General features: G+C 32.9%; 1 protein-coding gene across 1 annotated transcript; it reads left to right on the top strand.

Moving 5' to 3' along the window:
* The first annotated feature begins 1556 nt into the window (after positions 1–1556).
* Positions 1557–9361, top strand: LOC122610557 (V-type proton ATPase subunit H). Its single transcript, XM_043783539.1, has 11 exons — positions 1557–1708; positions 1944–2069; positions 4499–4601; positions 4742–4814; positions 5579–5644; positions 5731–5836; positions 6615–6776; positions 7267–7392; positions 7563–7688; positions 8566–8745; positions 8917–9361. Exons 1-11 carry the CDS (start codon positions 1670–1672, stop codon positions 9163–9165), a joined length of 1356 nt encoding a protein of 451 aa, XP_043639474.1. The 5' UTR covers positions 1557–1669; the 3' UTR covers positions 9166–9361.
* The last annotated feature ends 8477 nt before the right edge of the window (positions 9362–17838 follow it).

Below are 17838 nucleotides of genomic sequence, written 5' to 3'. Positions count from 1 at the left end.
TCTAACTGTTAAAAATATACATATTGTTCCAAGCAGTTCATCATAACTACCTATTACTGTATATTTGCTAGATAACAAATTACATTCCTACAGATATACAATCGTTTTCAAATATTCTGTAGGGTATGGTCATTGGTCAATGTATTGTTTATAGAAAATAACTATAACTGTAAATTTTGTAATATCCTTTCCTCAAGTTTTTAGGCAAATGTATATCAGTAAGGTAAATCAATTGGGATGGTAAGACAAATACGAATTTCAAAATCACTAAAACGTTACTAGATGTAGATTTTAATTAGACTAAAAGAATACAAAAATACTGTACAGTGACGGACTCAGGATTACAAAGGACCCGTAGCACAATTTATTTAACACTAAAACGGTCCCCGCACGGCGACGGTGGTGGTGGTGACGTGGCCCCCGGGGGGGGGGGAGCGTAGGTTGCAGCACTGGAGCTTGAGTTAGCGTAAGCGGCTCGTAAGACCAAGTAGTTATCCGATGTCGGTGATGGCGAGTAGTGTATGTTATCGATTAATTTGGTTCTAATAAAGTATTGACAGTTAAAATGCTAAACAAGACTATTTGTTTTATAATATAGTATACATATTATATATTTATAAAACAAAAGATTAACAATAACAATTTGCCTCATGAAGTAGGGAAGATTATACCTGTTTGCTGAGTCCGGCTACTTTGAGAGTATGGAAGAGTAGCAAATATGCGAGCTAACAATACCTTAGCACAAGTTCGACAATAGGGGCATATTAAACAGCATAAAAATGTAGAAACATAATAAATAAAGTCTCCCGCTAGAAGCTCAAACGTGGTAAGAAAACAACCAAGACAAACATACATATAAATAGGGATTGATTAAGAATATATGGGGCCCGATGAGCCCAAGGAAGTTAACGATTTCTAATCAACCTACGGAACAAAGTAACTTAGACCGTCTAGCTAAACTAATCCTAGTTCTCTCACATAGTTCTCAAAACCAAACAAAGTAATCGCGTAAACATATAAAACCTATATATATATATAATAAAGTTTATGATTTTATACTTGCTTCATGTCTAGCAGTCAAATTTAAAGTATCTCACAATTCAATATTCTTGATTTTTTTTATATGATCATATACTATTGAAAAGGGATATAATTTTATACTCGCTTCATTTTTAATTTTTTTTATTGAACCAGTATTTTATTATTTTTAAACCCGTAGAACCAATATATAACATAAAATATTTAAAAAATTTTATACTTTATGGACGAAACGGACCTGTAGCCCCGACTACCCATTCGTTATAGTTCCTCCCAGATACTGTAACATGTGATACTACATTATTAATCATGATTTTTTGTCTTTATTCAATGAAATATTAGTGTGTTAACAAACCAAATTTGCTGCTCAAAACATAGCGGAAATTTGACAAGAGGGAGGGGTTACACCTATATATATTTAAAAAATAAAAAATTAAAAAAAACAAAATTAAAAACAAATCAAAATACACTTGTAGAGGATAGATATAAATAATAGCCCGTAACTGTAATTGTTTTCTTTCTTTATTGACCCTGTTTGTTTTGTGGCGAACAAATTAACGACCTTTTACCCCCAAATCCAATCTCTGATCTCAATCAAACTCCACACACACATTAAATCAAAATCTCAAAAATGCCGCCGATGGATCAAGCCGAGCTCAATTCCGATCAGGTACTCCCACATCATCTGTATATCTATATGTCTATAATAATATGTATGTATATGTAGACACACATCTATCCATGCCCTAATAATAAACAATCTACGACTGTTTGATTATAGTTACTTAATGATTCAGATCCTTATGAATCTAAAACTCAATTCTTTCATGTGTTTATAACAAATTATATATAAATTGAATGGAAATATATATACAGTAATAATTTGTATATTTTGTTTTGTGTAGGTTTTGAGGAGGGATATCCCATGGGAGACCTACATGAACACTAAGTTAATCACCACAACTGCTTTTCAGCGTCTAAGGCGTTACGACAAAAAGTCCGAAATTGACCGCACACCCTTGTTAGAGAATGTATGTACTTAATGTTTCTTGTTTATGCTTCTTTTACCTTTCCGTCTTACGTGTGCTCAATGATAATGCTTCTTAGTCACGACAAGCTAGGGATGTTGAAAATAACCAAACCTAAGCAACCCGACCCAACCCAACCCAACCCAAATGGGTTTGGATGAAATGGGTTGGGTTATTTGGTTTGTGGGTCGTCGTTTGGGTCAACCTGAATAACCCAAAGCTTAATCGGTTTGGGTTGCGGGTGAAAATTTTATAATTTGGGTCAACCCGAATAACCCAAATAGGATGCGTTTATATATACACACACTAATATAACACATTAAATTTATTTAAAGTATATATTATTTGAATATTAAATTTTGATTTATAAACAAAATCAGGATTGTGCAAAGTTAAATAATAATAAATGTTTAAAAATACACTAATAAAAGATGATAACAATATGAATATAAGAAGAGTCATATTTTGTCAAATTTTGTTTATTTAATATCAGTAGTTTTTATATTTTTATATAGTTTATAAATTTTTTTTGTTTTGTCTATGACTTTTATTCTAATAATACAATCATCTTTTCATGCAAGAATTCCAAAAACGCACAAACTTAATCAATATAAGTATCCCTGTTATTCAAGTTTTCGAAATTGAAGTTAGATTGTTGCAATGTTGCGTAACTAATGCACGTAAAGTCAATCACATTTTATTTGGGTTACCCAAAACCTGATCCAAAAAACCCGAACCCGAACAACCCAAACCCGAATAACGCAAATCTTATTCGGTTTGGGTTACGGTTTAATTTATAATTCTTCGAAACCTGAATAACCCGAACCAAATAACCCGAAACCCATTTAACCCGACCCATCAACACCCCTACGACAAGCCATTATCCGAATTTACTTAGTATGATGATTAATGATTATAAAGTGTTGGATCCATGGGAGGATTAAGTAGCCACTTTATCCGAATCGGCATCTTAGTTAGTTTTGACTTGGCAAATTATAAACCGATTAGGGGGGTGAAATGGGGTTGCTTTTTATATTTTCTGCTCACGGTTTGTGTGTAGGTCCAAACTCAAGACAGTTTGTATATGAAATATCTAGGCACATCAAGCAAACTTATCATTTAGAAAACCGGGATGGACATTGAACCGACCTCTCAATATTTTACTGGTCGGCCAAAAGAAATAGTACGTTGAGCATAGTAATATGAAAATAATTTTAATTTGAACTCAATGTAAGTTCAATAATATCAAGTTCTAGCACCAACCGTCTAAATATAACCAAATTCTACCACGATAATATATGAGCTAAACAAGTTCTAATATCAATATAAAGTTAAACGCATTCAAATATTATCCAAAAAGTTAAAACATTTAAATAATACATAGTCGTGTAAAAATTAAAAAATAGAAATGACCACGTTGCCCGGTTTAACCCTTGTCTGAATGCAGTCCGATCCGGTTCACCAGGTTTGGTACGGCTTGATCCGGTTCACTCCCAGCCCAAAAGTACCATCAGTGGTAATATGGAAAATACCGGTCCGAATGTTGTCCAACCGGCCAGTTTAAAAATAGTGCATTTAGTCAAGCATCCTAAAAAGAGAATGCCTGGTTGCTTTAGCTGTAAGAAGTGTAAAGTGAAGCATATATAATTTATGCACAATATCAAAACAAAAACAAGTTCCATTTATCTGGAAAAGTGAGGACATGAGAGGGGTGCACTTTTACAGCTATGGGATCTGCTACTTCTCGTTTTTGTTTGTGCTCTTCCTGCCTTTAATGATTTTTCGCTGTAACTGTTATTGGAAATTACTTTGGTTTTATGAGAGTTGGTGTTGAAGTTGAATTTGTAATAGAAGGTTTGCTTATTTTTATTTCTGCTGCAAAGCATATGTTGCTGCTGATATTTGTTCTATTGTCTGCTGCTTGCATGTGATTTAGTTCATTAATTTTTTGTTGTTCAAGCAATTATTAGAAGATCTTACGATCACAATTAGGAGAATGCAATCAACAAGCATATATCTATCAACACTTTTGAAGTTTTGAGTTTTTAACTATTTTACACCTATATTAACATGAAGGAGTTTATAAACAATTGGACTGTTTAGGCATCTACTTAACCAGCGGAAGGTATGTTAGCCCCTAGCTCTAAGTGATACTTTCTAGAACAATATCTCTCCTAACGACCTCTTATTGGTATAAGTCTCATATATGCTACTGGTACGTTAAAAGACATGGATTAGAGATAAGCAAACCAAATTAGGTTACATTGTTTCTGTATTCTTCTCTATGTGGGTCCCAAATCTCCAACCTTTTTTCATGTCTTTCTTCCCTTGAAGAGTAACACTCTAATCACTTAACAGTGCAATTGTTGCTTGTGATACTGTCACATCATTTACATTCATCAGTTAACTTTTCTTTTAAACTCTTGTCACAGGATGGTCCATCTTACATCCGTGTATTTATTAGCATCTTGCGTGACATACAGAAAGAGGATACAGTCGAATATGTTTTGGCTTTAATTGATGATATGCTTACAGGTGACTGGACAAATTAATTACAATTTCTCTTTAATTTCCCATGGATGCTATTCTATCCTTCTCATCTTGTCAAGGGATTGTGGTTATGGCTTACATATTTATGCTTTAATCACTTAACCTACTAAGTACCCATTTTGCAGCAAATCCCAAAAGAGCAAAGTTGTTTCATGACAAGTCTCTCGCAGATGAAGATATCTATGAACCTTTCCTGAGGTTGTTCTCTTTCAATATTATTGCTTTCTAGGAAAAAAATTTCTTTATATGCTGCATGATGTTTCTAAATGGCCAATATAGATGTTCTACCCTTGATAACATCCATAGATAGGTCTTGGCAACTAACACTATGTTGGCCGGGTCTACCACACACATTCGGCCCACAACTGGGATTGATGGTGTCTGGTGAAACAGAATGCGAGCTCCCTGGCTCTATTAAGTGATATGTTTGATATTATCTGAGTTAATCTGGATTTTGAAGAGACTTCCCTTGCAATTGGTATCAGACCATTCTTTCTTAGTATTTTAGTAATCAAGTTGCACCATGAGTCTATTGTCAGATAGATTGTATTCTGCAGCATATATTTGGATTACAGATTTCTGGAGTGTTAGGAAGGTCAACATGCTCAGAGGAGATTAATGATAATGGCACATTGTGTGTGAGAGTGTGAGTGTGTGTGTGTGTGTGTGTGTGAGAGAGAGAGAGAGAGAGAGAGATATTCTAATCTCTAGCTTTCCCTTTCTGTTTTGCTTCTCCGGAACTGTTGGTACATGTTTTGTTTTTGTGAATAGTGGAAAACAAATCCATGATGTGGGTGTTTAAATGGATGTGTATTTTTCTTTAGCATAGCAGTGAGTTTTATGATACTGATATGTTTTAATGCTCATGAATGTAATCTTAATTTTAATTTTCAACTATGTAGCTATTTTTCTTTCTTTCATTCATCTAGTCCTGAGGTAACTCAAATCCTTTTGCACTGCAGATTGCTATGGAAAGGTAGCTGGTTCATACAGGAGAAGAGCTCTAAGATACTTACATTGGTCGTGAGGTACGTAAAACAACTTCTAGATACAGAAAGAATTCATCAATGGTACTTAATATAAACGTTATTGATCACTATTGCTGTAATTGTAGTGCTAGGTCCAAGCAGAATGGCCTGACTTTAAATGGGGATTCAAAGAAGAAAATCACCTCAAGTGATGACGTTTTGAAAGGATTAGTGGAATGGTTTTGTCTTCAGGTTTGTTCTGACCTATTCATCTGTGTCTTTAACATTTTATGGCTTGTAGTGTCCACTACAAACTTTAGAAAGAGTCGAGATTACAAAACATATAATATCAAATGCGGTTCTCGTATACAGTATCTGTCATATCATTACCTTGCATTAAACTATTAAGTCTTCTACGTATGGGTCTAGTCTAAACCAGCTCGGCTATATATGTTTACTGACCCATTAATAGTTGGGTGTTACAATATGTATCTGGATTGGCTCTGGAACCTTTAGGTAGGAGAGGCACATTGTAATAAGACCATTTCATATCTTCCTTTTTTAATTTGGTGTATGAGATTACTGGTTTACTGAACTCTATCTCATATTTAAAGGCGGCAATATTTCTTTACAAGTTTGGTTGAGGAGTATTATGATCAATATCGTGACTGGCCAGATGCTTCATTTTAATTTTTCTTGATGGTCTTCTCTTTTAGACCGACTAATAGGCAGTTTGCTAAAAATGAATGAGTAATGACATACATTATCATGAAGGAGTGAAATCTAAATGCACTGAAAGCTCAAACATCATAGTAGAATGTGAAGCAAGTTGTTAGTGTGATATAATGACTAAAGTTATTTTGCTGTTTTAGTCCCATTTACTAATATTCTTCCTATAGATTCATTATATTATTATTCAAAAATGTTTGAGTAAACATTTGTAGGAACCTGTGGTGTCTTGAATACTAATTACTAACTACTAACTCGCTGTTCAAAAAAAGAAGTTTGAGTAACTAGATTGCTTTTACAGCTTAAAAAGCCTTCCCACCCCAGTCGTAGTATTCCAGCTTCGGTCAACAGCCTAGCAACATTGTTGAAGGAACCTGTTGTTAGGTCATCATTTGTTCAAGCAGATGGAGTTAAGCTGCTTGTGCCTCTCATTGCTCCCGCATCCACTCAGCAGTCGATTCAGGTAGCCTTTCCTTTCATAATATTTGTAACTGATAAAACTGGCATGTTGATTGCGTTTGGTAACATGTCAAAATGGTCAAATTTTTTGTATGTGTCGGAACAAATGGGGTTGAGCGGTTGAGCCAAAATACTTTTTATAAAATATAAAGTATTGTTGTTAAATATAATTAAACAGTTCTGTTACTTTGATAATAGTCTATGTTTTTCTTATAATGATTCAGGATATTTTATGCATTGAAAGGTTACTTTTGGGGATTTTTGACCCATTTCCTTATAATATAGCTCGATTCTATTTATAAGTAAAAAAAAAAAGGTCGAAAGCACCATGTCTATTTATTAATAGACCTGGTTAAATATGGACAAACTAGCAGCTTCTTGAATAACTACCATAGAATTAAATTCTAATGCATAACATGACGGAAGTTCATTTAGTTATATAAGAAGCCTCCTTATGTCTTGATAAGATTTTACTAACCTCAGTTGTCAAACAGCTTCTCTATGAAACATGCCTCTGTGTTTGGCTATTGTCCTACTATGAACCTGCAATTGAGTACTTGGCTACATCTAGAGCCCTGCCACGGTTGTTGGAGGTCGTCAAAGGTTCAACCAAAGAAAAGGTTCTCACTTACCTTTCCATATATGTTTTGTTCATCAAAGTACTATTAATAACTCGTCAGTTTATATTCAATCTGCTACTGCTGTTTGAAGCTCAATTTTGCGTTTAAAATTGTTACATAAAATGCTACATTATAGTGATATAACTTTTGGGACCACTAATGATTGGTAGGTTGTGAGATTGATAGTGTTGACTTTCAAAAACTTGCTTTCGAAGGGGAGTTTTGGAGCTCAGATGGTAGATCTTGGACTTCCACATATTGTTCAAAGTTTAAAAGCACAAGCATGGAGTGACGAGGTGAGAAATTACTTAACGTAAATAAACTCATAAATTTGCCAAATAAAATGTAGTGCTAATGCCACAACATTTGAGAAGAAGACTGAGGAAAGGGAGATATTTATGTCAGGTACAGGTGAGTCGATTCAGGTTACATTTTATCTCTGACAATCAGGTAAAATGGACAATTAGCTTAAAATGAAATGGGTCAAATGGGCCAAAAGTCACCCAAAGTTATTTTTTTTATCCATTAAACCCTCATCATTATATCAAAGTTATAGATTATATTTAAATGATACAAGTTTTATAATCCATATGAGACATTAATCATCGATGTTGTTTTAAGTACCAAAAATCATTTCAGTGCAACCTATGATGGGTGTCCTAGTTTGTTATCAACTGGGAACTTTCACCAACGTGTGAGAGTTCTAAAGTTTCTGAATCATTTTGATACCATCATTCCTCATTTCCTTCTGAGGGTCACTCCAATCTGCCAATCTCCCTTAAAGGAGAGCATTACTGTGTTCAAGTTTGTATGGTGAACAAGTGGTGGTAGAGTCAGACCCTGTGGATCTAACCAACCAAAGGTAGGACACCATGGTTACTAAAAAGGCATTTCAAGTCATTCCAACCCTACGCGTACAACAAGGGACCTTTTTTGTGACTTTGTCTTGCTACTCAACCTGCCCGACCCAACCCAGCCTCTTTTGCCACGACTAGTGTAAAGACCTGAGTGAATGAAAGTTTTGCTTATTGCGTCTGTGTTCCCTTTGGGTTTCTTGTGTTGAGGCAAGAATCTGGCTGGCAAACATAAATCTAGAGAACAAGCTTATGAGCTTGCCGTCGCTAGTTAGTTCCTTTTTAGCCTTTCTGTTTAAACTATTTTTACATCTCATAGGACCTCTTGGATGCTTTAAATCATCTAGAAGAAGGGCTGAAAGATAACATCAAGAAATTGAGTTCTTTTGACAAGTATAAACAGGAAGTCCTTCTTGGTCATCTTGATTGGTCTCCAATGCATAAAGATGCTATATTCTGGAGAGATAATATTACAAACTTTGAAGAGAACGATTTCCAGGTATTTGTCATTGAATAGTTTAAGTTAAACGTATCAAGACTAATGAAAAATGATCTATATACATTACTTATGCTGTTCTGGAATATAGTAGTAGTTACAATAAATGAGTGAATAATTGAATTAGTAAATAGTAAATGGACAGTTACTGACAATGGATATTATACTTGGTAGACTCTACGAGTCCTGCTTACGATATTGGAAACATCAAGTGATCCAAGGGCATTGGCCGTTGCTTGCTTTGATCTGTCCCAGTTTATTCAATACCATCCTGCAGGCCGGGTCATAGTCACCGACCTCAAAGCAAAGGAGCGAGTCATGAAACTAATGAATCATGAGAATGCCGAGGTTACCAAAAACGCCTTACTCTGTATCCAAAGGCTTTTCCTTGGTGCCAAGTATGCAAGCTTTTTGCAGGTGTAATATATGTTGCTAAAGGAGAACTTTTGGATCGGATCTTAATACAAAGTGTATGCTTCCCTTGGGACCCCCTCTGTTAAGCCTGTTTTTATTTGTTTAATGGTTTCTTTTTTTGAATAAAAGTTGATGTCTGTATTTTTTATGCTGTTCAAGGATGGTTTATTAAAATAATAAGAAAGTTGAGAGCTATTCATATTTATTTAAATTACTTATAAATATCATTATCATTGTAAATTTAAGTAAAATTATTAAATGTGATTAAATTGGTGTTGGGTGATGTGTCCTGTCTGCACGATTTTTGACTTTGGTTTTCGTTGTATGTTTTGTTTGTTTCTTGACTTCTTTTTTGGTTTCTTTTGTCATGTCAATGTTCGTGCCGCTTATTCTAGCTAACATGTATTGCGGAAAACATGTATTTTACCTATGTATTTGGCTAGTTGCCTTAAGTTACAATTTGATATACAGTTTGCTTATATGCTCAGTCTTATCATAAATTTGTTTGGGATCCTATGCGAAGCTAGCTGCTGAATCAATAAGCAACATAAGTGTTGTCCTCCATTTGATGGTAGCCATACAAATATAAAAGTGGTTACTGGTTCAGATCTCATTTGTACTATTTACATCTTTCATATCAGTGAAATCAATCGAAGGGTTGGTTTTTTCACATTCATTCTAAACGTTCCCAAATTACCATTTCTCATTTCTTTGTACCAAACCTGAGAGACCTATCCCCAAACACAAGATGGCAATCCTTCCCCCGGCCCCTGCTGGTGTATCCTTCCCACTGTCAGGTCTGCCTCCTCCACAAGGTAGCTCAATTTGAAAAGGCCCCTTTAGATGCTATTCAGATAAATGAAAACCCTTTCTTGGAAGTGGTCCATGTAATTCAAAAAACTGCATGACAAAGACGACTCCAACTCTTGATGCTTGTCACTCTATTTTCTGTTTATCATTTGCGATGACATTTAGAAGCATGTGTGGATGTATTCTTGGATTGATTTCACGTGTTCGGTCTTTGGTCTTTGGTCTTTGAATTATTAATTTTTTTTTAAAAAAACAACGGATAAATGGCTAACATCCCCACGCGGATGCGTCCGCGCCGGTTCGACTCCTAGCATTGCCTTAAAGGGTTTGCTTCGCATGTGTTAGATGAGTATAGCATTGTTGAGTCACCCTCACCACATTTACATGTGGCAGGATTCAAATTAACCTGAGACCCTATGAGGAAACCACTTTATGAAAAAACCCCTAACCACTGAATTATGGCTTTAACTAGAAAAATCATCCACGCTCCATTGCGGTATTGTCATGGTTATTTTGTCAAAAATTGTCTAATTGTTTTAAAGTTGATCATGAAAACGACATAAATAACTCTTATTAGTAACTACTAATCATAACATAGCAAACACGATAAAATAACAACGTTAATCACAAAGACAACGTTAGTAACAGATAATTATATATTTTAACGTCTTTATTTTAACCCAATCGAATGTATTTTTTAACCCAATAGTATGTATACACGTCACTAAAGTCTAGTTATGATATAATACTTAACTTTTTTGAAAAGAGAACGTCTTGAAAATATGAACATGAGAGCGGGGTCCAGAAGTTTAAAGAGAAGCCCTACGACTTGGAACATCAATGGTTCAGTCCAGTCCATATGTAAATGGTAACAAACTGACTGAGTAAATTTTGTAGGAAACTTCCAAGAAATTTTGAAGAAACTAAATTACAAAATCAAAGCGGCGAAACCAGACGTTGAACGTGGTTACTTTTTTAGCTTATATACATAGAAAAGACTATACATTTACTACTAGGTATTAGGTGTAATTGGATCGGTGTCAACACCGTCTACCAAAAGGCAATCACTGTACAGTATATACTTAGTGATAATTTATAAAAAGAAAATGATTAATCTTTCTAAAAAATAGTCTAAAGAAATCCTCCTAAAAGTTTTAAAACATGACAAATGTTATCTACTAATTCTTTTTTCTAATCTCATCCCTTGATTTTACCATATGTTTCAATTTAATAGTTATGAGGATTTTTAGGTTATTATATTAGGAGAATTTATCATTTCCCCTCATAAAATACAAAATAATGAACAATATCATTTAAGGTGATGATAAATCTACAATAACTTTTATCCATTTACAACAAATACATGTATAATAAGGCATAAAGTACAACTATCTAAAATAGTGTTTATTGTAGATGGATAATTAGGCCGGTGTCAACGCTCGTCTTGGGGCTCGACGTGACACCGCCTTTTCTCTCCCCGCATTAGCACCATGTTCATCTTGGCTCTCTTCCTAGTTTTGCTTCTTCCCCCATCGCCGGGTGAGGAAGAGGTGGTGGTGGGTCCGGTTTGAGTCCCAAAGAAAAAAAGAAAACTTTTTATATATAGATATAGAGAGAGAGTATGTATATATGTGTATTTTATTTTATATAAAAGTTAAGAAAGAGATGAGGAAAAGATAGGGTTAGTACTTAGTAGTGACTAGTGAGTAGAAAAATGTGATTTAATGTGCAGTGAGTAAGAAACAAAAAGAGCTGGATGATTGACAGAGACCTTAGAGTTGTAGATAAATCACTACTCTCAAAAGATCCCTGTATAGTTCAATTCTATTGCCCATAGATATTTAATACTGTTAACCTAATGTAGTTTATGTATAGTATAAGTATTTGATAAAACTTGAAGTAAACATTAAATATATGTATCGAAGGGGAAATTTTATCTAATTTACTTATTTTATTTTAAAAAGTCGATCTAGTTTCAAAACTTTGATGCATCAAACAAAGCTGATGGGCTTTGACCTATGAAAACCATACATTTGAGATACCAAAATTTCCTAAAAACTATACGCCAAACGTATCCATGATTTACTTGCATGAACATTTGAATAAGTTAAAATGTTACAAGTGGCTTTCGTAGCCGGCGTCAGCGTCGTGGTTGGGGTGCTCGGAGATGATGGTGGCTGCTGGTGGTTGTCTCGCGAAGGAAAAAACCTATAAATTATAAACCCTAAAATGCTAAAAAAGTTGTACTTACACATGTGTAAGTCTCGCCGAAAATGGTCGTCGTCGCCGGAGGATCATGGTGGTAGTCGGAGATGATCATGGTGGTGGTGGTCGGAGATAGAAGAAACAAGGAAGAAGAATGACGAAAAACCTTGTACTTATTGTATTTTTTTAAATGCTTGTAATATAATTATTTTTTCCATATATATATATATATATGGACACTAGCCTGATTGGAGGATTAGTGGGTACCAAATAATACATGAAATCAAGGAGGGTTCTATCTAATTATTTTTTTTATTTTTAAAGAGACATATATAGTCAAAGAACTACATTTTTATTTAAAATTTGAGGATGGTATATGACTACAGGTAAGTATGTAACCATTGCATTCCTTTGTAATCTATATAATTTTTTAACCTGGACATTTTTCATTATACAGATGAATGAAGTGTTAAATATTTGTTAAGGACCATTTAACTAAAAATATATGAACAATATCAAAAGGTTAAACAACAAGAAATCTGGGTAACCTTATCCAGGATTATTATTAGCACATTAAACAAAATTGATAGCATATTAAACAAGTTTTTTTCTAGTATTAAATAAAGTATTAATTATTAAAGTACAAGTTTCTAGTATTATTGGTATTAATAGCACAGTAGCACACATTAAACAAAAACAATCACAAACATAGAGACCGACAAGTTGACTCGACCCGTTTCTCAAAAGAAATTGTCTTTTACTCCTCAAATTTGGACTACAATAAAACATTTCGGACCGGTATGGCAGTGGGTTGGATGCATTCATCATATATTCGTTGTTTATGTGGATACATATAATAATCAAAGGCGGCTGGTATTCCGATCATTTTTTTGGTATTTAAACCAGACTAATTACAGCGATTATCGCTACAAATAGTGGTATTTTTGTCCATATCCAACTATTTGCAGCGATTACTGACAGGGGGTCCGCTATTTTTTTTGTCAGACTTGTCATTACAGACAGGGAGACCGCACTATTTGCAGCGACTATCGCTGCAAATAGTGAGATGTGGTCTACATACCAAAAATCTTGGTTGGGATATGAATCCCTTAATCAAAATATAAGAGGATATATGTTATTTTCAATTATCGTAATTTATACCTTACCTCCTCATGTGTATACATTTGCGTGCACAAGTGTACATAGTTACATACGCACATCTCTATATATTACACGTTCTAATTGACGACCTCTTTGAGACACACTTTCACATAAATGCATACTCGTTTATGTTAATATACGTATGATCATTTATGTCTTGCCCAACTTCGTAACTCGTCCATTATGATGGAGCATCATTCAGGACTTCGTGTTGTGGTACCAATTCCACGTATGTGGATATGGATTGGACAACGGGATTATATATACAGTGCCGTCTTTGAGGATATAAAAGATTTACAGGGTCTGGCTCGAAAATTAAAAGCGGACCTCTAATATAGAAAGTCAATAATATAATATAATAGCATAGCATTATGACGATAAACGTTTTCAACGAGCAAATCTAATTACGACGAAAAAAATAACATAGTTTATATGAATATTTTATATCAATTGAATTGATATAAAATATTTTATACATGTAATATGAATTGTTCAATCGCAGGTAATTTGAAATAGGATGTCAGTTTGGCATGTACTCATGTTAAAAGTGGTCAATGGGTTTTTTATTTCATTCCATAGTTTACATTAGCCCACATATTAATTTAGACAACAATTTCATAGCTTTCGTACTAAAAATGTAGAAAATATATATATAAACAAATTTTATAAAAAATCATGGGCCCATAAAAAGGTGGGTCTGGCCCTCTAACACCACCTGAACCACCTAAAAGCCGCCCTATATATATATAATAGTAAAAATATAAAACGAGAACTAATAAAATGTCGAAAACCGTGAGAACTAATTTTTATTAAATCCAATTAAGGGTGTTTTTGTAATTTGCTAAATCATGTTCAAATATTTTTATTAATCCATAAAAAAAATCTCGTAAGTTTCTCTCATGATGTTACATATAACCACATATATAGTTGTAATTATCCATTATTCTCTCAATTATCCTTTTCATCGATCTATTTCACACACCATATATATATTTTTTTTTACCTTTTTCATCAAAATTAAAGCCACAAACTTACTTTATATCCATCATTACGATAATCTTAATACTGAAACACCATATACTATATTGATTATTTTTTCAAACCATTCTTAAGTTTTGATTATGATAGTGCCCCTTGTATGTTATACTAGCTTTCTATCCGCGCGATGCGGCGGGACATAGGAAAAAAACGCTGGTTAAGTAGCGGTACCGTGTTATTATATGAATGTATGATTCAACTCAAGTGTTTCTTAGTCCGACTGAAAGTGCAAACCGCCGTTGTTGTTTCAGGGAAAGGAAGGGACATGCTTAAAGTTTTTCTTTTAAGGGTATTTTTGGAATTTCAGGGATAAAGTGTTTGATAAGAGTATAGATTAAAAGGGTAAATTGGAGATTTTAAAGGTAGAGTGTTAAATTTTGGAGGGGGTAGTTTGTTTATATAGATAGTATAGATATATAGTTAAATCTTAAATGTTCGTTTATTCCTCATAATCAATATATATGCGCAGTGTGTTTCCACATTTCATTAAGCTATAAAAAAGGTTCATATGATAAAACATTATATATAAGTGAACGGTTATGTACAGATGTTAATCTTACTAGCTTACTATTGCATCATTTGTACTACTGCGATTCTAAATGTACATTTTAGTGTAATAACATGTACGTGTACTTAAGAAACCCAAAATAAATTTCACATATCATGTTTCATATCTATACTTCTATACTTCTATACTTCTATACTTCTATATAAAAGAAATAACACTCTCTCTCCTAAAGTATTGAAAAGTTAACAATTTTTGGACATGTAAAATTATCATTTTACCCTAAATTTATTAACTTACACAATCATTCAATTATCTTCTAATATATATCCACTACTCTTTTAAATCAAATATCTTTATATCATATACCTACATAACTTAACTCATTTGTCGCTGCTAACGGTCGTCGCCGCCGTCACCATCCATCGATACCACCATATCACTGTCACTACCATCACCGCCGCATTTGCGCGGGTACCATGCTCGCATGAACAAATCGAAACATGTATGGATTTATAATAATGCATATTATATTGAATTAAACATATGTACCAATAAAAATGTTTAAAATTATTATATATATGTGTACGTATCAGTTAAAACATGTGTATCATCTTAATGTTTTTGAACATATGTACAAGTTAAAATATTTATACACTTTTAAACAGATCATTTACATGTGTACATATTAGAAATTTTATAGATTTCACATATTTATACATGTGTAGCACTTAAAACATGTGTACCATCTTAATATTTTTGAACATGTGTACAAGTTAAAAAGTTTATAGTTAAAAAGTTCATAATTAATATTATTATATAATTGTAAATAAAATCATTTACATGTTTACTAGTTAAAAAGTTTATAACTTTTGATTATTATATATGTGTACAAGTTAGATATGTATATCATTTAAAAAGTTTATAGGCAAACTTATTATTATATACTTGTCAATAAAAGAACTCATATGTGTATCAGTAAAAAGTTTACAGTATGTAATTTGTTAATTTTTAAATTTCATATGTTCACAAGTTTACGGCTTCATATTTAACTTACATTAATTTCAATTATTACATATAGGGTAACACTCCGGTAAGAACACTCATAAAATAAGAACGGTAATAACAATTAAAAACATCATTTCGATGCATTAAAATTACATAAAACTAACATAGTGCATAATTAATTATCATTATCTAAGTGTTTAACAACACATTGATCCGTCAAAATCTAAAAAATCACTTTTTTTAATGCATCATTTAGATGAATATGCATCCAAGATGAATGCACAAAAAAACATGATTTTCTCGATTTTGACAGACCAATGTGTTGTTAAACACTTAAATAATGATAATTAGTGATACACTATGTTAGTTTTATGGACTTTTAATACATCAAAAAGTAGTTTGAGTGTTCTCACCGTATTTTTATTTTAAGATTGTTCTTATTTGATTGACCCCCTAGGAGAATCAACAAAAACCTGTCAAATCAAAACCAAAATCAATAATCACTACCCATGACAAACACTATCGATTAAGATTTTAAGGCATTGCTTCAATTAGGATCTCTTCTAGTGGGATCTCCCCGTCCATGTCATCTTCTAATATGATGGGGTCATCGAGCAGCTCTGGTTCGATGAACGAATCATCTTAGAATTTGTTAAATTAGAACCTGTTTAATGGACAATACCTGCGATTCATGTTAATGCAACAATTTCAAGAATTTAAAGTTGCAGATCAACAATTCAAAAACCCACTAGGTAAGACTTCTTCTCAACCGGCACGAACTAGTGTCGCCCCAGCAGAGGAAGAAGTCAAAGAAGTTCCTGCACCCCAAAGGCGATTGACAAAAAAAAGGGTTGTTGTAGCGGAGAAGGCGAAGTGGTCCGTGACGGAGGCGGTTTTGTTGGCGGGGGCGTAGACACATGTTTCACATGACTCAGTTGTGGGGATTAGCCAAAATGAGTCAATGTTTTGGGCTAAAGTGGTCTGATGGTTCAACCAGCACCGCCCAGCGAGAGAGCGCAACAAGAGCTTCAACTATTTCTGAACAAATCATACTTAGTCGAATTTCGACCAAACATTTGGAAACTAAATATTATCAATTTTAAAAATTGATCTTAAGTTTATACAATTTATATTTTGACGTACGATATTCAAATTTTGTATATATATACTTTTTATTTTTATTTAATTTAATATATTTAGATAATATATTTTTGTGAATTTATAAATTGTCAAATATATATATATATATATATATATATATATATATATATATAAAGATGTCACATAAAATAAAAACTATGTGGCAATGTTTAAAGATAATTTTAAGTTGAAAAAGACTTAAAATCCTAAAATAACTATTACTAACTAATTAACTCGCATATTATGCGAACACTTGATTAAAATTTGATTTTTTAAAGATACATCACAATAAACATGTTTAACTTTTTATTATGTTGAACACTATTATGTTGTATATTTTGAGTAGTCAATGTTAAAACTACAATTTGTTTAAAAATCATAGCATATACATATCATATTAGTGATGTTAAAAATCTAATGATAATTCAAATCTCATACCTTTAATTCCAAACCCCAATTATAATAATCAATTTTGATTTACAAATTTGTTTTTCATTTCAATGAAGACGTTTCATGATTATATATTCAAAATATTTTGAAGACATAATATCGTGAAATAAGTTTTCATTTTTTCCCCACCTTCAAAATTTTTAGGATGATGTCATAAGAATATCAATATTATATATTAAAAAATCTTTTTTTAAAATACATATATAATATATATAATATTATTAGTATAGTACAATATACACAAATTGTAAGATATAAAAGTATATGTCTTATCATTCATCCGATTCTTAAAATAAATTAAATTTTTTTAGAAATTTTATTTTAGAAAAAATGCCATAAATGGTCCCTGTGGTTTGTCATTTTAG

The sequence above is a fragment of the Erigeron canadensis genome, chromosome 1 (genome assembly GCF_010389155.1).
Source record: "Erigeron canadensis isolate Cc75 chromosome 1, C_canadensis_v1, whole genome shotgun sequence".
Taxonomy (NCBI): domain Eukaryota; kingdom Viridiplantae; phylum Streptophyta; class Magnoliopsida; order Asterales; family Asteraceae; genus Erigeron; species Erigeron canadensis.
Note: the sequence above shows the minus strand (reverse complement) of the source record. Positions and strands in the feature narration are given on the sequence as shown.